We start from the raw sequence: 24,294 nt of genomic DNA, 5'->3' as shown, positions 1-24,294 counted from the left end.
GGGTCAGGCTGTGCCTTGGCCAAAGGCCTGGTGGAACAGCTCTGTCTTGCAGGCCCTGTATAAAGATGTCAAGTCCCGCAGGGCCCTAGTCTCTTGTGACAGAGCATTCCACCAGATCGGAGCCACAGCCGAAAAAGCCATGGCTCTGATTGAGGCCAGCCTAACCTCCCTGTGGCCCTGGACCTCCAAGATGTTTTTGTTTGAAGACCGTAAGGTCCTCTGTGGGACATACCAAGAGAGGAGGTCCCGTAGGTATGAGGGTCCTAGGCCGTATAGGGCTTTAAAGGTTAAAACCAGCACCTTAAACCTGATCCTGTACTCCACCGGGAGCCAGTGCAGCTGGTATAGCACTGGGTAAATGTGATCCCGCAGTGAGGACCCTGTAAGGAGTCTCGCCACGGCATTTTGCACCTGCTGGAGCTTCTAGGTCAGTCTCAAGGGCAGCCCCACGTAGAGTGAGTTACAATAATCCAGTCTGGAGGTGACTGTCGTGTGGATCACAGTGGCTGGGTCAGGGCGAGAGAGGTAAGGAACCAACTGCTTAGCTTGGTGGAGATGAAAAAATGCCACCTTTGTTATAGCTGCAATCTGCACCTCCATGGAAAGGGAGGTGTCGAAGATTACACCCAAACTCTTGACGGACGGTGCTGGCACTAATTGCGCCCCCGCAAGAGATGGGTGTTGCCCCCCCAATCCCATATCGTCCAGGCCCAGCCAAAGAACCTCTGTCTTCAAAGGATTTAACTTCAACCGGCTCCTACGTAACCATCCAGCCACAGCTTCCAAACATCTGATCAGTGTGTCTGGGGCCGAGTCAGGATGGCCATCCATCAACAGATAGAGTTGGGTGTCATCAGCATACTGATGGCAGCCCAACTCAAAACTCCGGACAAGCTGGGCGAGGGGCCGCATAAAGATGTTGAAAAGCATTGAGAAGAGTATCGCACCAAAGGGTGGCACGATGACCGTTCCCCCCCAAGCGCCACCCTCTGTCCCTGACCAGAGAGAAACGAGCACAGCCATTGAAGGACTGTGGGCTGGATCCCCACATCAGCGAGGCAGTGGTCCAGGAGTCCGTGTTGAAGGCTGCTGACAGGTCTAAAAGAATCAGCAGCCCCGACCCGCCTCGATCCAGCTGCCTACGGAGATCATCTGTTAGGGTGACCAGAGCCGTCTCGGTCCCATGACCAGAGCAGAAGCCAGATTGGAATGGATCCAGAGCCACATCATAGAATTAAATATTGTGTCTTGTTATTATATGTTGGAGCTAAGGCTTCACCCTTTAGCTTGTTTTTGTGGTTGCTTTCATTTTCCTATGTTATTCTCTATTAGACTGCTCACCAGTAAACCAGTGGTGCGTGCTTGGTGGACTAGGGGGAGCAGGCAAGTCCCCTAAATGTTCCCAGTAAATTAGAGTATTAAAGTATGAAAGCTTCTGGCCGGCTTAGAGAGGGTGTTCTGGAGGAGAGGATGAGATTTGTGTGTCAGATTGGAGATATTTAAATTCCAAAGCAATGATAGGCTGATTTGGGACCTGACCTGGGACAAAGCTATAAGGTGGCAAGAACCATGGATGCAGCAGTGAGATATTTGCAATACTTGCATCTTGAAAATAAAGGCTTTCAACATGAGTCTATAAACCAAGTGCACAGACCTTAACAGAAGCACAGAGTTGGAGTGGTGTTGTCATTGTGGAATGCATTCATCCTCTATAGACACAAAATGTCCCAATGATAGAAATGCAGGAAAACTGGGCATTTAGCAAGAGAGCACAATCAAGGCAGATATTTGGTTGCACAACCAAGTCCGGGCAAGAGTCAGGCAAGAAAACAAAAATCCTATCATTTATAGGAGGAAGAGGGAAAGGAAGCACATGAGGAGGTCCACACTGTTTACTGTGTAAAGGAAAAAATAGTGGAGCCTTATAAAATAGTTGTTTTGTCCAATAATCATCCAGTAGCCATAGAAATAGATACGGGGACTTCTGTTACACTCATCAATGGAGAGATCAACAAGACAGAGGAGGCCCAAGTTCATTGGCCATGACAATAATGAAATTAAGGACTTAAACCAGATAAAATTTCCCAGTCCTAGGATTGGTAGTAATTCCAGCCACGTACAAAGGACAGCATAAGGTAGTAACCTCCTGCTCTACTTTATAAGGGAACATCCACCTCTATTTGGAGCGTGAACCACTTTGTGAGGTCTGCCTGAAAAGCGATATACAAATACCTTAAGTAAGTAAATAAATCTCAGCCAGACTGGCAATCTAGAAGGAAACAAGGGTCAATGGGTTTATTGAGGCTTACTCTGATGTAGGGGTATATTTTGTATCATCTACCTGCTAAAGTCCATTTAATCAATATTTTGAGTGAAGAAATTAATAAAACAAAACTTTTTTTAACCTACTTTTCTTCTATAACTTGTGACCCTTAAAAGTGGTTTCTTGGTTATTGAATCAGTCCTTATGGAACTTCCATTTCTCTCTTTAACATGCTCAACATTCTTTCATCCATTAAGATCAGGAATTATTCAACTTTGCAGTTCTTGTACTGTATGTTTCTTAAAATTCTCCCAAACCTGTGCTAAAAACGTTATAAGGATCTATGGTCCTCCCCTTTAAAACATATGGCCAGAAATGCATCATCCAGCCATAGATCAATTTTTTGGATGCACAATCAGAATACCAGCTAGGAATATAGGAAGCTGCATTATACCAAGTCCAGTAATGTCCATCTAGCTCAGTATAGTCTCAGTGACTGACAGCTGCTCTCCAGGATTTTGGACAGGGGACATTTCCACCCCTATCAGGAAATGCAGAAGAATGAACCTCAGGCAATTGCAAAGCAAATGCTCTAGCACCAGCGGCAGACCTTGGCAATATGGTGCCGTGTGCAAAGCCAAAATTTTACACACACCCCTACCTCTTGTACCGCCTTCCCAAAACCAGATAATAGGGCTGGGCAATATATACCGCATTTTTCGCTCTGTAAGGCGCACCAGACCATAAGACGCACCTAGTTTTTGGAGGAGGAAAACAAGGAAAAAAAGATTCTGAATCTCAGAAGCCAGAACAGCAAGAGGGATCGCTGCACAGTGAAAGCAGCGATCCCTCTTGCTGTTCTGGCTTCCGGGATAGCTGCGCAGCCTGCCTTCGCTCCATAAGACGCACACAAATTTCCCCTTACTTTTTAGGAGGGAAAAAGTAAGACTTATAGAGCAAAAAATACAGTAAATACATTGTCCAAAACTGGTTTGAAGTCCATATCATAATATCGGTTTCATAATTTTTGACCTGGCAATATATTGTGAATCATGATGTGTGTGTGTTATGCCAAAATCACAATGCGGGGGAAACCGTGGAACCAGCCAATGTCTCCATCCTTATTTCAGACGATATAATATATTGGTACCGTATATCACAATGTTTAGCTGGTGATATATTGCAAAGTTGAAAACCAGATATCGCCTAGCCCTACCAGGTAAGCAAGGTGCCAGGTTTGGGGAAGGAGGAGCAGAAGATCTGATCCTCCTGTCTTCTCCCTAAAGCTGGGCAAGCACTTACAGGGCTTTGTACAGGAAGGCTCTCCCTCAGCACAGTGCCCTGGTCATGCTGCCCTAAATTCACCTCTGCTATCACTAACCTACAACACTTCCCAGCAGCTGTTTTGTCACAGTGCCCAGAAAGATTACATCCTCACTAAATACTGCCCAATGGAGAAAAAGGTTTGCATTTCAAGGGCAGAAAAGCTCTATAAAAAGGATTTCCACAGTGACAAGAATATGGCATGTCAAAATCAGCTATGGAAAGGAGAAGTCCCGGTTTGTTTCTGTTCCTCTGCTTTTCTGCAAAGATCACAAGACCTTAAGCAGTCCAATTGTTCCATAAATATATATTTGAACATGTCATGATGGGGAAGTGTGGGTATTTCAGTAGAACAATTCGGATTTATTTATATGTAAGCACATTGGGGCTTCTTGGGAAAGTTCCATTATGACTTTCCATAACACAAATGAAGTGAAAACTGGCAGCAATGACTGCTTCCAAAGTCCACCTAGAATCATCTCCCTCAAATCCAGATGCCCTAAGCAAGACTGTTTTTAAAACCTACTGGACTGAAATCACATCCCTGCCACACACCATGCAGCTGCAGGAGGAGAGGTTTGCAGAGGACAGAGAAAGATCTGTGAGTAGAAGGGTGTCCTATCTGCCATCCTTAAAACCCCCTGGGAAACTCACCCAATCAACCTGCTGGGGTATCCTTAGTAAAACATTTACATCTAGAAGTAGCTTTATTTGAATGAGCCTTCCTGTGGCACAGCCTCTCAGTCTATAATGCTGTGAGTATCCGTAACTGAAGTGAACCAATACTCTTCACATTTACCCCTGCCTCCATCACCTTCCCCTACTTTTTGTTGCCTTTCCTATATTGAATTTTAGATTGTAGGTACTTCAGGGCAGAACCCTGGTTTCTTGTATTCTTCAAAACACTATGTACATTACAAGGGCTCCTAAAGACTAGTATATCTTAAGGATGCATTCTGAAACATATTAGTGATATAACAGTGACTAATTGTAGATTTTTGGGGACGCGGGTGGTGCTGTGGGTTAAACCACAGAGCCTAGGACTTGCCAATCAGAAGGTCGGCAGTTCGAATCCCCGCGACGGGGTGAGCTCCCGTTGCTCGGTCCCTGCTCCTGCCAACCTAGCAGTTCAAAAGCATGTCAAAGTGCAAGTAGATAAATATATACCGCTCTAGTGGGAAGGTAAACGGCGTTTCCGTGTGCTGCTCTGGTTCTCCAGAAGTGGCTTAGTCATGCTGGCCACATGACCTGGAATCTGTTCGCCGGCTCCCTCGGCCAATAAAGCGAGATGAGCGCCGCAACCCCAGAGTTGGTCACGACTGGACCTAATGGTCAAGGGTCCCTTTACCTTTACCTAATGGTAGATTTATACTAGACCATCAACACCTCATTCCGCTTTATAAGCTGTTCTGTGATCTTTCCTCTATCTGGAGGGGCATTCTTGCACTATAGCCTAAGAAAAGCAGGACAAAGAATAAACTGGATCATTTGTGGTATAAAAAAAATTACAGGATTTCAGCAGAAAGTTACAAGATATGCACCAGTTGGAAACAAAGCAGTATGTCCTCCCCAAAACTTTTACAGTATTAAAAGTAGGGTTGCATATAACTGCCAAGGTACCATCAGGAAAGGGCAAAAAAGGATGTCTGGAAGGGCCCTATAATTATAAATCACTTTCATAGACAGAAGTAACATGCAAACAGGGAATGTTAGAAGCTGGGTTTTATAAGAAATCTCAGTTGGATAACAATAAATGGTATAAAGCAGATGTTTAATAGCACTGAAATTCCATAGCAGCTTACAATCAACCATTAATAGGCTATGCAGAGGTTTTGTTTGAAAACTCCAGTAGTGTAACTAGTTTCTGCTTGTATCACAAGCTCATTTTCAATGGCCAGGGTACAATGGTTGGAGATTCAGCACCAAACAGGCAGTGATTGTCAGCCTGTTGCTGGTTTTGTTGCAAGAGCCCTTTGCTACCTTAAAGGCTAATTTGTTTAAACCAAACGGTATTTACAAATCAACAGTTCTACCATGTATTTCTGTCATGATGCATACTACATCACAGAGGGCTTCCTTCTGCAATGTGGTGTTGAGATTTGTAAATTTGGAGTGCTAAATTCACTGCTGTTTCCACTGCCAGTGTTTTGCAAACCAAGCCGAGCTAAGGAATGGAAAAGAGTTTGTGTTGCTTTGGATGCTTCACCATGTTTTTCATGAGGCAGCTGGATGTTCACCTCACTGATATTATTCACCAGCATATTCGATGTCAGGAAGTGAGTTAAGGAACTGCACCTGGTCAGCTTTTCTTCCAAAAACTGCTTATAAAGTTCCTGGACTTCTGCCTCCATGTAGTTGTTGAGTATGGAGTTTGAAAGAGGCTGCTTGTGGAAAGTCATGCTTTTCTCCCCAACCTCTTCTCCATGCCAGAACTTGACAGACTTGGATTTCAACACAGGTTCATTTAGAGGTGAATGTCCTAACGGGATATCTTTTGAGAACAAAACAGGGCCAGCAGACAGTCCATCATAGGTCTGGTCCATGATGCAACCTGAATCACACGTATGGTCAGCTATGTGATCTCCTCCGATATGCAGATCAGGATAGTTCTGGTAAAGGCTTTGGCCCGACCAAGATCTATACAAATCCAACTTGTTTTCACAGTGTTGCTCTTGTCTTGGTATGCACTGAGGAGTTGACTGGGGGATATTGTTGCATCTTCTTGCAGGTGACTTTTGTAGAAAATTCTGCTGGGGAACTTCTTGGCCTCTTTCCTTGTCGCAGCACATCAATGCCACCTTCTCTGCAGACTCATTCTTGGATTCTGTACAAAAGTCTCCGTTTGCATCTGTATCCTTAAACTGCTTTTGCCAGGGGTCTTCTCCAACTTCTCTTAGCGTCTGGGATTGGTGGGTCTTGTCTGGCCATTCCTCTTGGTAGGCAACGTTGATGAGGATGCTTTCTGCTAGCATTGTGGCTGAGAATTGAAGCAGGCTGTCGAATTCGTGGTGTAGATAATATTCCTTTAAAACAAAAAAGTGAGGGGCAGATGAAGTCATTTTGGAAATTAAGACTCATACAACAAAAGATAACATTTAGAACTTCCTGGGCTCGACTCCATTACGCTTGTTTATGAAACGACTATCTAAGACATATAGCTCCAGGAGATGTAACAGGGATAATGCTTCTCTAAAACATATGTTTGTACAATGTCCTATATTGATAAAATTTTAGTGGAAGGTAATAGAGACAATCAACACAACTGTACAGAAAAATCTGAAATTTGCAGAGGAAAATATCCTTTTGAATTATTTACCCAATACATGGAATTTAACAAAGGGACAATATGCTGCAGCCTTACTGCAGCAAAAAGACAGGTATTGGTGAACTGGAAAAAATGAAAATGTGGATCCTTTCCATGATTGGATTAAAGGTATGTGCAAACTCACTACACATGAACAAGTTGCAAACAAACATAGACTTGCCATGAACAAATTTAATGATACTTAGAATTCATTTTTATAAATACCATATTAGGTTGATTAAGGTCTGGTTAACTACAATAACACTTTTTTTTTCTTTTTGTAATGTATACAATTTATTTTTCTGTTTTGTTTTGTTTTGTTTTTTACATGGGTACTATTTCTTCTTCTTCTTTGTGTCTTATCTTACTCTCTGTACTTGTGATTATGTACTTTTTATTTTTCAATAAATAATATAAAATAAACAAACATTTTCCCCAGTCCTGCAGCATGCAGGTGAACTCAAGCAGCAAAATGCTCTACAGCAGCTTTTCCTAACCCACTTGCTTCCTAAATGCTGTTGGGCTCTGACTCACATTACCTCTAAGCTAAGCATTGGCCATGCTGGATGGGGCTGACAATAGCTGCTGTCCAAAAACTTTGGGGCAGGATGCCAGGTTGGAGAACATTGCTTTCCCCCAACTCTTTCTGCCCAGGACAATTGACAGAATTTTCCCTGGGATCTTCTTAACACCCCAGGGGAAACAGCAGTAGACATCAACTGCATCTTACAATAGTTTACAGCATGACCCTATACATTTGCACTCAGAAGTAAGTCCCACTGAGTTCAATGGGGCTTACTCCCATTAAAGTAAAGGATTGCCGCCTTTATACCCAGCTACTGTTGGTCAAAGGGACGCAGGTGGCGCTGTGGGTTAAACCACAGAGCCTAGGACATGCTGATCAGAAGGTTGGTGGTTTGAATCCCCTCGACAGGGTAAGCTCCCATTGCTCGGTCCCTGCTCCTGCCAACCTAGCGGTTCGAAAGCACGTCAAAGTGAAAGTAGGTAAATAGGTACCGCTCTGGCGGGAAGGTAAACGGTGTTTCCGTGCACTGTTCTCGTTCACCAGAAGTGGCTCCCTCGGCCAATAAAGCGAGATGAGCACCACAACCCCAGAGTCGGTTACGACTGGACCTAATGATCAGGGGTCCCTTTACCTTTGCTTTACTGTTGGTCAAGTGTAAACCTTAAAAACAGTGAAGAAAACTAGGGGGAAACCATCAGTGCAAATATCACATCTGCTGTCTTGTCTTATTCACCTTTACCACAGCCTTGCAAGGTAAGTCACAATAGTTCCCTTAAAAAGAAATCAGCTGTGGAAAGTGAGGCCAGAAATATTCAGTTTGCCCAAACCACGCTGTGGGCCATGGCAGGACTTGAACTTGGGCTTCTCAAGAAAGGAATAGAAAAAAGGTGGGATATAAAAATATAAGCAACTAAATAAATAAATGAAACGTCAGATTCTGCCCAGTTTCTCATCCATAAATCAAAATACTTTTAAGCCCCATCTACACTATACATATAAATCAGTATCTTGCCACATTAAACAGTCATGGCTTCCCCCAAAGAATCCTGGGAACTGTGGTTTGTTAAGGGAACTGGGAGTTTGTTAAGGCACAACTGTTCCCCTCACAGAACGACAATTCCCAGAGAAGGTTAACTATAAATCCCACTGCCAGGAAACTCTGGGAATTGTAGCTCTGTGAGGGGACTAGTGGTCTCCCAACATCTCTTAGCACACATAACAAACTACAATTCACAGGATTTTTTAAAAGTATGTACCGGTATACATTTTAAAATATGCATACAAAGCCAAAGGGGGAAAAGATTCTCATTGATGAACATATGAAGCAGCAATCTTAGCTCCAAACTGAATCTTAGCTGCAAATCAAACCAATTCATATTCCTGTGATACAGTTACACATCTACAAAGGAATATGTGTAACTGATTATTAAAAATAATGAAGCAGCACTTATGCTCAAAATTAGAAATGAGCATAGAATCGCAACCTTGAGATGTTGAAAGCTGCCGTCCTAAACACACTTGTCAGGAAAAAGCATGCACACACACATATGCATCAGCCATTTGCCACTGCAATTTGTGTACAAAAGTACAAACATAAACACAATTTAGCAGATGAAATTACCAAACTAAATCAAATGGCCAGAGAGTAAAATCCATTGGAAAAGTGGGGACATTCTTCTGAACAGAAGTGTTGCACTGTAAGTACAAGAAATGTTTGGTTTTAAAAAATAATAATAATAGAATAAATAGTGATAAAAGTACACAACATACCTTTGCAGGAAGACGAGAATTACATGCTCTGTAAAATCAGTAATGTAAACAGAAGCAAAGCTGGAGGCAGAGGATTCCTTAGTCTCTACCTTCTTCAAAGATCCTCTGAGTACTAACTGTCTAGTGAGCTATCCTGTTCCCCTTTTCTTCTAGTGCAGAATGCAACCCTCATGGAAAAAATATGTGATCTAACCTCCAGTGACAACATACCCCAAAGAGGATATGATTATTATTTTTTAATGCAAAGGAGTATTAGGCAACAAGCCAAACAAAACTCATATTCTCCAAGTGACGGTTGCTACTTGAGTAATTTCGTAAGTCCATGGAAATGGGAACCAGACAATAACGAAAGTGAACTTAGTTCATTGCTCTCCTCTGCAAGAAGCTGGACCTGAAAGCCCAGTGTGCAGTACAGTGGTACCTTGGTTCTCAAACTTAATCTGTTCTGGAAGTCTGTTCCAAAACCAAAGCATTCCAAAACCAAGGCGCGCTTTCCCATAGAAAGCAATGCAAAACGAATTAATCTGTTCCAGACTTTTAAAAACAACCCCTAAACCAGCAATTTGACATGAATTTTACTATCTAACGAGACCATTGATCCATAAAATGAAAGCAATAATCAATGTACTGTACTATAAAATAAATAAGACACTATTGTAGATGATTAAAAAAAAAATTCTCACCTGCACTGCTGATAGTCATTGGTTGGCTGGGGGGCTTTTATCCATTTCCACAGTCACACAATCAATCAGTCAATCAATCAATCAGTAGCTGAACTGGGTTCCACACAGTCACAAAAACAAATTAACCGAAAAAGCCTCAAAAACAAAAATGCAAAATAAATAGCAAAAACAAAAGCGCCAAACTTAATCCATTCTGGAAGTCCGTTTGACTTCCAAAATGTTCAAAAACCAAGGCGCAGCTTCTGATTCGTGCAGGTGTCCTGGAAACAATAGCCGACAGCTGCATTGGATGTTCAGCTTCTGAAAATCATTCAAAAACCAGAATACTTACAGTACTTCCAGGTTTTGGCATTTGAGTACCAAGGCATTTGAGAACCAAGGTACCACTGTAGTTCTTAACTGTGGATATTCAATATGGACACATAAAGGTCCAAAGTATATCTACTGTGTTAAATGTGCCATTGTAGCATTTTAGTGAAGTTATCGCCTCTCTCCCCTCCACACCTCCCAAGTTGCTATGTAAATACAGTGGTACCTTGGGTTACAGACGCTTCAGGTTACGCGATTTCGGGTTGCGCACCGCGCCAAACCCGGAAGTACCAGAACGGGTTACTTCTGGGTTTTGGCGCTCGCGCATGCACAAAAATGCTAAATCACACTTTGCGCATGCGCAGAAGCACTGAATTGTGACCCACGGATGTGCAGACGCGGAACTGCAGGTTATGAATGTTGCGGGTTGCGAACGTGCCTCCCGCACGGATCACGTTCACAACCCAAGGTTCCACTGTAGCCAATTGAATGTACGGTAAATACCCAATGTACAGCCACTTCTGATATAAATGGATGTTTGTTTTTAGAGAACTGCATAAAACTACTAATAACCAAATATAAATTACACAATGAAATTGCGTATTTGAAAAACCTACAGTTAGTAAGGAAAATGTTTGTTAACATTTCTATACATATTGTTTATGCACAATCTTCTTCATAATAAAAACAAAAAAAAATTCCTTCCAGTAGCACCTTAAAGACCAACTAAGTCAGTTCTTGGTATGAGCTTTCATGTGCATGCACACTTCTTCAGATACATAATAAGTTATTAATAAATATCCCATCTGCAGAATTCATTACTATAATGGAAGACTTACTTACTACATTTTACTTACTCAAGCACCAGAGCTTGGAGGACAACTTCATATTTCATCTTTTCTTGCTTGCCTTTTTCCTTATTTTTATTGATCTTTAGTTCCAAGCTTTTCCGTAATAAATCCAACTTTTGGAGCATCTGCACATCTTTCCAACTTCTAGACCTAGTTTAAAAATATAACCTGAATCAGATGACTTAGCTGAACTTGTTCTTAAACATAGTTCAGCAAGAAAAAAAGGGGGGGTTTAGTTCTATTTCATATCTGCAGATTTCTTTACATTCCTTCATTTTTGTTCTTTACCACAAATGTCTAAAATCTCATTTCTCTCTGTTACTGGGTCCGCATGGATGTTTTCTATGGGGGTGTGAACTGTGTACAAAGTCAGTGACCAAAAACCTTGGTAGTTTACTCAGCCACTTCCAACTTCAATGGATTCAGATGTAGAAACTTTTATTTCTCAATGTCTGCAGTTCCTGTTTTCAGAGGGGTAGCTGTGCCTAGTTTGTTCCTGCAAATACGTCAAAGGGTCTTGCGGCACCTTGAGCACCAATAGATCTATTGTGACAGAAGCTTTAGTCAACTAGGTCTAATTTGTCAGATGTAAGGAATGCTAAGTCAGCAGAGAGAGAGAATAAGCAGTGAGGTCAGAGTGTTTATGAACTGCAAGAACTGAAGATTATGACAATTAAAGTCAGTCTCAGGGCCTGTCCACACAGGTGCTTTTTTGTGGGTATATTCTGCAACATGTTTTTGGCACACTAATCATGCATTAGTTGTGAACACGTTCTGCTTTAGTTTGTTCTGTGATGCTTCCTCATTATTGAGGAATACTGTATGTTATTTTTACCACATTATTGCCAAGACCTACACAACAAAAACAGAACTAAAATAAAGCACATGTGTATAAAAAGTTACCAGATTTCAGCAGGTTACAGGATATGCACTGATTGGAAACGAAGCAGTGTGGCTGGCCCAGTGTGACTCGATGTTCATGCATTCTAACTAGCCAATTAATACCTGTAGTAGAATAAAAACTTTTTTTCCTGATGTAGGCCACAGGTGACAGAACTGTACTTCTCGATGAATTCAGCCTTTACCTGCTGGAGTCTCTCTTTGAAGTCATATTCTTCCACCGGTTTCTGAGCATTCCTGTTTCTGATATTAGGTTTGTGCCCAGTTCTTTTGTCTTTGCCCTGTGCAGAATACAGAAGACTCCTGAAACAATAGTTACACTTCACTCTTCTCAGTACAATGTGTTTCTTATATGCAAAGTGGGAGTTGCTGCTGGGGTGTGTGGCTTGTATATGCTGTGACTGGAAGGATTATTGTGACAGGGAAAGAGAGTGGGATTTGTCTAGCGTCTTTGCAGGTGGGATCTGCAATAAAATGTTGCTGCATACAATGCTCCTTTTCAGATTTCTAATCCTTTTCCAGGAAACTCCATTCCCTGCTCCCTTTTCCATTTTCTTCCTCTCAACAGTCAATTCAATGCCCACTGAGTTTGCTCAGTCTGGGCTGTTTGGTTGGGGTGCGGGGGTGGGGTTCCTCCTTCCAAAAAGAAAAAAGGCCTGCTCCCATAGTAAGCCTGTGAATAGTTCCCTCTTGCATGTAGATGCTGCTGTTTTTATTACATAAGAATCAGCTAATGGAGAATGAGTTTACTTCGAATGTTTCTGCTGCAGTACAGTGGTGCCCCGCAAGACGAACGCCTCGCAAGACGGAAAACCCGCTAGACGAAAGGGTTTTCCGTTCTGGAGGCGCTTCGCAAGACGAATTTCCCTATGGGCTTGCTTCACAAGACGAAAATGTCTTGCGAGTTCCTGCGGGTTTTTTCCCCTTTTCCTAAGCCGCTAAGCCGCTTATCAGCTGATCCGCTGATAAGCTGTTTAACAGCTGATCGCTAAAAGCCGCTAAACCGCTAATAGCGCTAATCCGCTAAGCTGTCAATGGGCTTGCTTCGCAAGACGAAGAGCCTCACGGAACAGATTAATTTCGTCTTGTGAGGCACCACTGTACTACCAGTGGCAGCCCTACCACTAATTGTGGCTGGTGCTCACTGGGGTTGGTGGGATGGAAGGCAGGGAGGCCAAGAGTAGTTGGAGCCACAGCCAAAGAGCCAATGAGTTCTAGCTTTCCCCTCCTCTTCCCTGCTAGGTTCTATGAAGGCAGCACTGAGACGAAGGAGGAGGAAGGTGGCATGCAGAACCACCTCCTGGACAGCTTGCAAGCAAGAAGGCAGGTTGAGGGGGACAGGGCAGTGCCCTATCTGCCCTAAAAGGACCAGGCTCCGCTGCCTACCATGAAGCAGGGGGAAACAGCAAGCATGACTAGTGTGGAGTGGAGAGGGCAGCAGAATAGATGAAGGTGCAAAATGGTATCTAAACAGTACAGCAAGACTTTTCCTTGTGTAGGTGAAAAGATTTGGGCTCCACGTTATGCAGCAAAAACTCATCCTGGCAGTGAATACAGTGGTACCTCGGGTTAAGTACTTAATTCGTTCCGGAGGCCCGTACTTAACCTGAAAGTGTTCTTAACCTGAAGCACCACTTTAGCTAATGGGGCCTCCTGCTGCCGCTGTGCCACCGGAGCACGATTTCTGTTCTCATCCTGAAGCAAAGTTCTTAACCTGAAACACTATTTCTGGGTTAGTGGAGTCTGTAATCTGAAGCGTATGTAACCTGAAGCATATGTAACCCGAGGTACCACTGTACTATTTATTTAGGATGTGGGCAAGGGCATTGTTAGTGTGCTTGAATACTGCCAGTTCCCTGTATCATCCTGAGGATGTAGAAAAGGGGGAACTTGGATCACGTGTGTTCCTAAATCAAGATGACTGGCTTGAAGCTATTTTAAAACTTGGTTATCAATGTGATTTAGTCACAGTTAGGTAGTAATAGAGTTGCAGTTTCCCTTCTGATTATGAAGCTCTCCCATTTCCTTCTAACCAAGGCTCATTTTTGCAAGGTAATGCTTCCCTCATTTTCTAGTTGTTCACTCCCAGGGAGCTGTTTCCTTATAAGATCAACTAAATGCTCCATTACAACAGTATTCTCCCATGACTTCTGAACGGAGCCTCACCAAGTGACCCACTATTCCATATTATATAGTACTGGCTGTCACCAATATGTTTGTCTCTTGTCTGGGGAATATGTTCTCCAGTACTAGCTGGGCTAGTCCTGAAATGCAGCTAGTGCACAGTCAACAAGAGTGTCTCCCATTCTATACCTCTATTTTGCATACCTCTGAAAAAGCTGCATCTCCAGACTAAACAAACTGCCATGGCTGGCTTCCTCCTATGAAGGTCACAATGTGAACACAGGATACAACAGTCTATAAATCTGTAATCCTGCACTGGGTCTGGTAGTAAGCTCCCCTGAACACATGGAGACTGTCTTCTGAATGCATCAGTTTGCATAGTAAGAGGTTTTCCCTCACTAGATTGCAGCTGGTCCCACCCTAAGTTACCCACTTTCAGCGCTGACTGTTACTACTTGCAGTTTCTTTTCCTGATATCTTTTTACTGTCTGTTTTTCTGTTTTGGGTTAGCCAAATCTTTTTGATTCCAGATACTAACTGAAAGACTTTAGAGTCCAAGGTAGCCAGGTGTCCATCCACAATGATTCTTTGTTGTTGTTGTTGTTTAGTCGTTTAGTCGTGTCCGACTCTTCGTGACCCCATGGACCAGAGCACACCAGGCACTCCTGTCCTCCACTGCCTCCCGCAGTTTGGTCAAACTCATGCTGGTAGCTTCGAGAACACTGTCCAACCATCTCGTCCTCTGTCGTCCCCTTCTCCTTCTGCCCTCCATCGTTCCCAACATCAGGGTCTTTTCCAGGGAGTCTTCTCTTCTCATGAGGTGGCCAAAGTACTGGAGCCTCAGCTTCACGATCTGTCCTTCCAGTGAGCACTCAGGGCTGATTTCCTTAAGAATGGATACATTTGATCTTCTTGCAGTCCATGGGACTCTCAAGAGTCTCCTCCAGCACCATAATTCAAAAGCATCAATTCTTCGGCTATCAGCCTTCTTTAAGGTCCAGCTCTCACTTCCATACATCACTACTGGGAAAACCATAGCTTTTACTATACGGACCTTTGTTGGCAAGGTGATGTCTCTACTTTTTAAGATGCTGTCTAGGTTTGTCATTGCTTTTCTCCCAAGAAGCAGGCGTCTTTTAATTTCGTGACTGCTGTCACCATATACAGCCTTGTCGTACTCCTTTCCCAATTTTGAACCAATCAGTTGTTCCATATGCAGTTCTAACTGTAGCTTCTTGTCCCTCATAGAGATTTCTCAGGAGACAGATGAGGTGATCAGGCACTCCCATTTCTTTAAGAACTTGCCACAGTTTGCTGTGGTCGACACAGTCAAAGGCTTTTGCACAGTCAATGAAGCAGAAGTAGATGTCTTTCTGGAACTCTCTAGCTTTCTCCATAATCCAGCGCATGTTTGCAATTTGGTCTCTGGTTCCTCTGCCTCTTCTAAATCCAGCTTGCACTTCTGGGAGTTCAATAATTCTTTACCAACCCCAATTGTAGCTGAGATTCTGAGTCAGTTTTAATCCCTTGCAGAAGGTTCCTCAGGAAGGATCTTGTTATGTACTGAGTCGAATAGGATCCAAACTGCAGCAGTCTGATTGGTCCTAGAACAATAGGATCCAAAAGGCAGCAGTCTGATTGGTCCTAGAACAATAGGATTCAGAATGCAGCAGTCGGATTGGTCCTAGAACAATGCAGCAGTATGATTGGTTGGCAGGAACCACCCAATCATGCTCCAGATTTAAGTGAATCCACAACCTGATTGGCTTACAGTAGAATTCCGGAATTAGCCAATCATGTGCAGCCCATTGTGTAAATAATGTATATAAAGCAGATACCTTGAGGGGACTTTCATTCATTCCTCCTCACCACTATGAGCTGAATAAAGAGCATGAAATCACTTTGCGACTCTGAGTATATTTCACTGGCGACGAGGATGGGATCCCGCTGAGCTGACTGCCACACACAGCACCGCAGCACCGCCACCTGCCGCACCGCTGCCTCGCACCGTGTATCCAGGCTTCAGCTCCGGGACACAAGGAACTCAGAATGGCAACCGACAGCAGCTTCTCGCCGTTCAACCCAGCAACGGGAGACTGGGAAGCGTACGCCTCCCGTTTCACTTTCCTCCTAGAAGCCAAAGGGGTCACCGATGAAGAAGACGCCAAGAAGAGGGCGATATTCTTCAGCGTCTGCGGAGAGGAGACGTTTGAAATCGCCCGGGCTCTCCTTGCGCCTGAAGACGTCGCTACTGTTCCATACAAAACAATAATGGAACAGCTGAAGGGGCACTTTTCGCCGCAACCCTCAGTGGTGGCTCGTCGAAATGCCTTCTATGCAAAGCGGCAAGCCCCTGGGGAAACCATAACTGGGTTTGTGACCTCTCTCCGCCAAGCCGCCCGGTTCTGCAACTTCTCAGAGCTGGAGAACATGCTTTGTGACCGCCTCGTCGGTGGCCTGAGGGATGAGAAACTGCAACAACGACTCTACGCTAAGAAGGACCTAACGTTCCAGGTCGCTCTGGAGGAGGCCCTGGCAACGGAAGCTGCCAAGAGGTCGACGCAAGAGGCACGGCCGAGCCTGCCATCCCAACCGAGAGTCCACCACGAAGACCTCACTGACGACTCAGGATCTGACAGGGAGGAGGTGCACCGAGTACAGCAGTGCACTAAAGCAGCCCACATACCACAGCTGCCTCGACGAGGAGGGAACTGCGCAAGCTGCGGGGAAACTCACGAGAGGAGGACCTGCCGTTTCCGCAATGCAGAGTGCAGGCAGTGCAGAAAATTGGGACACATCGCCCAGGTGTGTCGGGCTCGGCCCACCCGACGCCAGGCATCAGATGACCAATCCAAGAGCCCCAGGTCCCGGGGCCCAACGCACCAAGGCAACTCGACGGAGCTCACGGACTTCCAGGTATACCAGTTGCCCTACCCCAACATAGAGAAAATTTATGTAGAGGTACGGATAGAGGGGGCCCCATGCCGCATGGAGCTTGACACGGGTTCAAATCTATCCATAATCTCGGCAAGGACCTTAAGGAAACTGTGTCCTACTGGGGGTCCCAAACTCAGGCCGGCCCCATTCACCCTCCGGGACTTCCAGAAACGTAAGGTCCCCACAATGGGGGTGGGGACCTTCAGGGTGCAATACCGAGGGCGGACGCGGCAACTGGACTTGCTTGTGGTCAAGGGCCCCTACATTAGCTTACTGGGATTGGCATGGTTTGGACCACTGGGACTAGCCATCACCGGAGTGAACCACACTACCTTACAAGTGGATGTGGACGCTATATGCAAGGAATTTCCAGGGGTTTTCGATGGGAAATTGGGACAGTATACGGGCCCCCCCATTGCTCTACAGCTTGACCCCGCAGTACGACCAGTCAGGCTCAAGGCCCGCCGGGTCCCGTTCGCCCTGAAACCACGTATAGACGAGGAATTGGACCGGCTAGTGGAGCAAGGAGTGCTGGAGCCGGTGCCTAATGCCCCCTGGGAAACCCCAATCGTCACACCCGTCAAGCCTAATGGTTCGGTCCGCATCTGCGCAGACTACAAATGTACTATAAACAAGGCCCTCACGGCCCATGCATACCCAGTGCCAGTGGTCAGCCATGTCCTTGCTACCCTGGCTGGGTCGAAAATTTTTGGCAAGCTGGACTTGGCCCAAGCATATCAACAGCTGCCAGTAGATGAGGCCACAGCAGAGGCACAGACGATTGTGACGCACAGAGGAGCGTTCAGGGTAAAGCGGCTGCAATTCGGTGTCAGCGTGGCACCAGGCATATTCCAGAATCTAATGGACTCGCTCCTTAAAGGGATTCCTGGCGTCACCCCCTTCTTCGATGATGTGTTGATTGCCGGGCCCACACCAGAGGAGTTTGTGGACCGCCTCCGCACCGTTCTGCACCGTTTCCAGACAGCGGGTCTCAAGGTGAAGCGGGAAAAATGTCTACTAGGAGTGCCTCAGGTGGACTTTCTGGGATTTATGGTGGACGCAGAAGGGGTCCACCCGACTGGGGACAAGGTACGGGCCATTTGTGATGCCCCAGCGCCCAAGAGCAAGACTGAACTTCAGGCCTTCTTGGGACTATTGAACTTTTACCATTCCTTCCTTCCCCACAAGGCGGCGGTAGCGGAGCCCCTACACAGACTCCTGGACAAGCGGGCCCCTTGGGTGTGGGGCCAGCGCCAGGAGGCCGCATTCCAGGCAGTCAAGGACTTGCTTGTCTCAAACTCGGTCTTGGCACACTTTGACGAGAGGCTGCCGGTGGTGCTAGCATGCGACGCCTCGCCCTATGGCATTGGCGCTGTCCTGGGACACCAACTCCCGGATGGGAGAGAGGTACCGGTAGCATACTTTTCCCAGACACTCAACGCAACCGAGCGGAACTACTCACAAATCGACAAGGAGGGTCTGGCAATTGTGAAGGGAGTAAAAAAATTCCATGATTTCTTGTACGGGCGGCCCTTCACCGTGGTGACTGACCACAAACCGTTGCTTGGCTTGTTTGCCCCCGAAAAGCAGACCCCCCAAGTGCTGTCTCCTCGTGTCCTCAGGTGGTCAATTTTCCTTGCCAGCTACCAGTATGCGCTGATTCACCGCCCGGGGAAGGCGATGGGCCATGCGGACGCCCTCAGCAGGCTACCACTACCGGAAACAGGCCCCGACCCAGCACCTGCACAAGAGGTTATGAGCCTGGAGCTGCTTCCCGACCGCCCCATTCAGGCACAAGAAGTTGCACACCACTCCAAGAAAGATAGGGTCATCTCCCGGGTCCTGGACTGGGTGTGGAGGGGATGGCCCAGCAGCAGGCCTGGGCCAGAATTCGCTGGCTACACAACCCGCAAACATGAACTGTCGGCCCACAAGGGGTGCCTTTTATGGGGAAGCAGGGTTGTTGTTCCCCAGCCCCTCCGCAAAAGGGTCCTCACAGCCCTACATGAGACACACCCAGGGGTAGTAAGAATGAAGGCCCTTGCCAGGAGTTATGTGTGGTGGCCGGGGATCGACGGAGAGATAGAGGCCTGGGTCAAACACTGCCAGGCCTGCCAAGAATCCCGCCCAGATCCCCCAAGGGCCCCAGTCCAGTCCTGGGAGTCCGCCCGAGCACCATGGTCACGCCTGCATGTGGACTTCGCTGGCCCCTTTCAGGGGAAAACATTCTTCATAGTGGTGGACTCCTACACCAAATGGCTGGAAGTCGCACTGGTACCGTCCACTTCTACGTCCGCAGCCATCCGGGTACTACGCAGGCTGTTTGCAACCCACGGGCTCCCTGACACTCTCGTCTCAGACAACGGGACTGCATTTACGTCAGGAGAATTCCAAACCTTCACAGCGCAGAACGCCATCCGCCACATCCGTTCGGCGCCATTCCACCCTGCCACCAATGGCCAAGCAGAACGCATGGTGCGGACCACCAAGGACACCCTTCGCCGCATGACGCAAGGGGATTGGGAGTACCGCCTTGCCACATTCCTCCTAGCACAGCACAGCACCCCCAGCTCAACGACTGGCCGGAGCCCCGCTGAACTACTAATGGGTCGGCGCCTTGCAATCAGATTGGACCGCCTTCACCCCGATAGAGCTCAGGATGAGGTAGTGGTGGGGGAAGGCAGGAACCCCCGGACCTTCGAGGCCCAGGACCCAGTGTACGCAAAGAATTTTGGGGCAGGCCCAGCATGGGTACCCGCCACAGTCACCAGGGTCACTGGCCCTGTGTCGTACGAGGTGCTAACGGATGGAGGGCAATGCTGGCGCCGCCACTGCGACCAGATACGGCGACGATTCCCGGGAGAAACCCAGGAGGAGGAAAGGGCAGAGGAGTCCCAAGGGAACAGTGGGGCAGTGAGGCCCATAGAGCAGCAGGGGCCAGCAGGAGAGGCAGAATCAGTAAATACAGAGAGGACCCGTGAGGCCGAAAGGACACCGGAACCGGAACCACGACTGAGCGAGCCGGTTGCGCCAGACCAAACAGCCCCATCACAGCCAGCATCCTTGGAACACGAGCCAGAACCTGAACACCGGACCAGGGAACACCACAGGCCGCAACAGACACGTAGGCCGCCAGCGTACCTTGAGGACTATGAATGCGACCTCCCGGGCAGGACTGGAACTTAGAGGGGAGGGGTGTTATGTACTGAGTCGAATAGGATCCAAACTGCAGCAGTCTGATTGGTCCTAGAACAATAGGATCCAAAAGGCAGCAGTCTGATTGGTCCTAGAACAATAGGATTCAGAATGCAGCAGTCGGATTGGTCCTAGAACAATGCAGCAGTATGATTGGTTGGCAGGAACCACCCAATCATGCTCCAGATTTAAGTGAATCCACAACCTGATTGGCTTACAGTAGAATTCCGGAATTAGCCAATCATGTGCAGTCCATTGTGTAAATAATGTATATAAAGCAGATACCTTGAGGGGACTTTCATTCATTCCTCCTCACCACTATGAGCTGAATAAAGAGCATGAAATCACTTTGCGACTCTGAGTATATTTCAGATCTCACCTTACTTTCCAATGACCCTCTTTTGGGCTTCTCTTGAACTAGCACTGTGATCATTCTAATTCCCGCTGAAGCTCTTGGGCTTTGCTGGAATATGATTTCTCTTTTGAGTACTATTGTTTGCTGCACCTGGATTCACTCACCCAAGGAAAGACATCTTATATAGAGGATAAGATTATCTGTAGTTACTAGCAACAATTGCTATGTTCTACCTCCATCACTGGAGGTGATATGCCTCTCAATACCAGTGACTGGGAATCAAATGGGGGGGGGGGGTGTTGTTGCACTTGGGTTCTGCTTTCAGATTTCCTACAGACATCTGATTAACCACTCTTAAAACAGGATGCTGGATGATGGTGGTTCTCCAGCCTAATCCCACAGATATTGTCTTGCTTTCTTCTCCTTTCCACTGTTGGCACCAATGCTAAGTACCCTCAACTTCCATGAAAGGAGAGACATCCGGGCAGGGTTACATTGGAGAATTCAGATTAGTTGGATGAGAGAGAGAATGAATACTGGGCATTTATTGTATAATAGCTGTATATTTACAGATATACAAACAAAACCAACTGGAAGCAAGCAGGCTCCTGAAAGCAGACAACTCGTCATCCTTTCTCCAAAGACAGCAACTGCATTCCAAAGGGAATCCCTTTAAGTAAAATAAATCACAGCTCACTTGCCTTCCCTCCCTCCTCCCCCCTCTCTTTTTCTCTTTCTCTCTCTCCAGATGCAAGCTTCTTTACACAATTTTGGTCTCTCAACCCCATTAGCTGAAAAGTATCATTTGCAAAAGGGAGGCAGATTTATGGCTATCAATGAAGGCTAATGTTATTTTATTAAATGTCTGAACACATACTGATTGTCATGTGACAAATGCACACATTCAAGACAGGTAGAATTTTCTCCCAGTGGAGATAGGTATCACTGAGGATAAATCTTTTTTTGCTATCAATTAAAAACATATCCATTCTCCCTGGGCTTTAGAGGTTCATAATACAACTGTTTTAGGAACTGGAGTTTTATACAACTGTTGCTGTGTGTTGCCCTGCCTAATTTTATATTATTGTAGTTTTATGTTTTTATTGATATTTTATTCTGTATCTTAATGTAAACTTCATGCTTGCCAGGGAACGTCAGTTGAAGGGTGATCTAAAATACATTAAGTAACTAATTATCACAATCAGAAGCATTTCCTAATTATTATTTTTTATTATTCATTAAATTTATATTATATTGTGAAGCCTAATCACAAAAGAATGGTCTGTGCAGGGGTTCACCTGCATTAAGAAATAAATTGCTCAGAGCCAGAAAGGAAGAGTTGAAGCATTTTAAGCAAATTAAGCCAAAGCTAATATAATTACAATATATATTATTTCTAGATTTCAGTGGGATATTCCAACATGTGCTTAGATCTACTTCACTGAAACCATTAAGACTTACAAATGTTTAATTTTGACTGGAGTGTACACAATGTGTCTTGCAGAACTGGGAAGCCTATTGGTTAGAGATACTCAGTGTATACAGTGAAGGCTAGAAAAGGTTTTTTTTCCATGGGAGTGCACAAACCCAGTAACATTTAGAACCCCTCAAACAGTTGGCTCATTTCCCCTTCCAAGCTCCTTGCAACACAGAAACTTTTCTCCTTCCTTTTTGTCTTACTAGATTCTTGACTAGGCTACTTCCTGTATTCCCACAATAGATTATTACATTCTCATCTATAATTGCATAAATGGTCATTGTCATTTTTTAGCTCACAGCAGTTTTAGGAAGATGATGATGATGATGATGATGAAGACACATAATCTATGCCTTGTAGAAAATGAATGTTCATAACCATCTGCCTTGCTGCATTCCTCCCTGAGATAGATAACACTTAACAAATAAATTTAACTTTATATCCTCATAAAAGGAAAACCATTTGAATGTGGATACTTCATAGTCCAAAAGGGTATCGGTATCTCTCTCTCTTTCTCTCTCTCTCTCTCTCTCTCTCTCTCTCTCTAAAACACACACACACACACACACACACACACACGGGAGATATCTACAGGTTTGGAAGAACCCTAAGAAGTACAAAAAACTTTAATGGGGGTGGAACCCCCAAGAGCCTAATGAGAACTGAGCATGCTCAGGGAACAAGGAATGCTGACTGTTGAGAGGGTGGGAACAGGAAATTGAGTGAGGGTGAAATGGAGGATCCTAGAAGATGACAAGACAGACTAGGAAGAATTCTGAACAGGAGCACCCCACATTTTGCTGCAGGTTCCACTTGCTAATTATAAGGCAAGTGGCAGCCCTTGCAAATATGCCAGGCTTGCATGCATGGTTCTACCACCACTTATCTTCTCAACAACCTTGTCAGGTGGGTTAGTGACTGATCCAAGGTGACAGCTGAATAAGGATTTGAAGCTGGTCTGGGTCAACAATCAAAACACTACACTTCATTAGATCTCGTTGACTTTAGGAGGTGAATGTAAGCTCCAAGTCAGCTCCAACAGCTCCTACCAAGCCTTGAAGCTGCTCATCACAAATCTTCCCCCTTCCCCACATCTTTAAAGGTGGGCATCTGGTCATCTAACCACCAGCCCCAATTCTCAGCCTTCCTGAATCAGGGCAGGGAAAGAGGAGTGGAATGAGGTGCCTTATTAATATAAATAACTTAAATAAAATCAACAGCAGTTTCATGGACCAATTCTAGTAGGAATGGGCCTACGTGTTTCAGTTTTCTACCTTTTCCACTCCTGGCAAGGCAGAATAGCAATGGCCAGCCTTTATGGCAAATGGACCACAAGGCAAGAGTTTGAGGCGATACCAGTTTTGTGCCCCAGTGTCCAGGGCTTACATGTTCCATGTAGAAAAGGTGATAAGTCTTTTCTTCCTTCGGGCAGCAGGGACACAGGGAGCTAGCTGCCTTATTTATATCAGTGGTAGCCAGACAGTTGGCTCATCAAGCTAAGAACTGTTTACATGGACTGGCAGCAGCTTTCTCCCACGTGTCAGGAAGGAGTATCTTCCCAGCCTTGCCTGGAGGGACGTTCTGATAGCTGCCAACTTTCAGATTTGAAAATAAAGGATTAGCAGCCTCAAAAATAAGGGATCAGCAGCTTTATCTGTTCCAGGGACAGTCTACGGGATATCTAACAATCCAGGATAGCAGTGGGAAACGGCGCTGGAATAAGGGAATTTCCCACACAAAAAAGGGAAGGTTGACAGCTATGGACCTTCTGCATGCAAAGCGGATGGTCTACCACAGAGCGGTGGCTGTTCCCCCATTCATTACAAGTTCCCACTTCGCTGGAGACTTTAAAGCAGAAGTTGGATAGCCATCTGCAATGGGTGCTTCAGTTAAGGTTCCCGCATTGCAAAAGGGGGCTAGACTAGATGACCCTGGGTCACTTCCAACTTGGTGCCGTCTGGCAGTTTTGAGACTACAATTCACTGATCATCCCCAACTGCTGGCCATACCAGGCTGGCGCTGATGAAAACCCAACACCCGTGAAGGGCACCAGATTGCTCACCTCTTCTGCAGTGAAGCTACCACACAGAGCAAGGAATAGTTACTGCAGCGGTTCAAGGTATAATCACCGTTGTCCCGCGCCCTCCCGCAACCTTTTCCTCCAAACAACAAAAAAACTCCTGCCGTTCCTCGCAAGCCGCGCTTGGGGGCGCCAGAGAGCAACCACCAGGAGGCGGAAGGACGTGAGAGCGTATAGGCCTGCGTTGTGAGGGCTGG

At 45.7% G+C, this 24,294-nt stretch overlaps 1 protein-coding gene and 1 long non-coding RNA gene across 2 annotated transcripts; both read right to left on the bottom strand.

The window, feature by feature from the left end:
* Window positions 1-5,340: 5,340 nt before the first annotated feature.
* LOC310836735 (TLR adapter interacting with SLC15A4 on the lysosome-like) lies at window positions 5,341-9,441 on the bottom strand. Its single transcript, XM_083722506.1, has 2 exons — window positions 9,187-9,441; window positions 5,341-6,609 (listed from the first exon to the last, which is right to left on the bottom strand). Exon 2 carries the CDS (start codon window positions 6,556-6,558, stop codon window positions 5,644-5,646), a length of 915 nt encoding a protein of 304 aa, XP_083578632.1. The 5' UTR covers window positions 6,559-6,609; window positions 9,187-9,441; the 3' UTR covers window positions 5,341-5,643.
* Window positions 9,442-10,992: 1,551 nt separating this feature from the next.
* Window positions 10,993-24,224, bottom strand: LOC310836839. Its single transcript, XR_014560254.1, has 4 exons — window positions 24,147-24,224; window positions 22,897-22,975; window positions 12,035-12,203; window positions 10,993-11,179 (listed from the first exon to the last, which is right to left on the bottom strand). It is a non-coding gene; the product is annotated as an uncharacterized lncRNA (long non-coding RNA).
* Window positions 24,225-24,294: the final 70 nt, after the last annotated feature.

The sequence above is a fragment of the Podarcis gaigeae genome (genome assembly GCF_964106915.1).
Source record: "Podarcis gaigeae genome assembly, chromosome: Z".
Lineage (NCBI taxonomy): Eukaryota > Metazoa > Chordata > Lepidosauria > Squamata > Lacertidae > Podarcis > Podarcis gaigeae.
The sequence above is the reverse complement of the archived record's forward strand: the minus strand, read 5'-3'. Positions and strand labels throughout refer to the sequence as shown.

Bases quoted from the DNA above. Each gene is read 5' to 3' on its own strand.
- LOC310836735 (XM_083722506.1), bottom strand. From the start codon at position 6,558: ATGCTAGCAGAAAGCATCCTCATCAACGTTGCCTACCAAGAGGAATGG.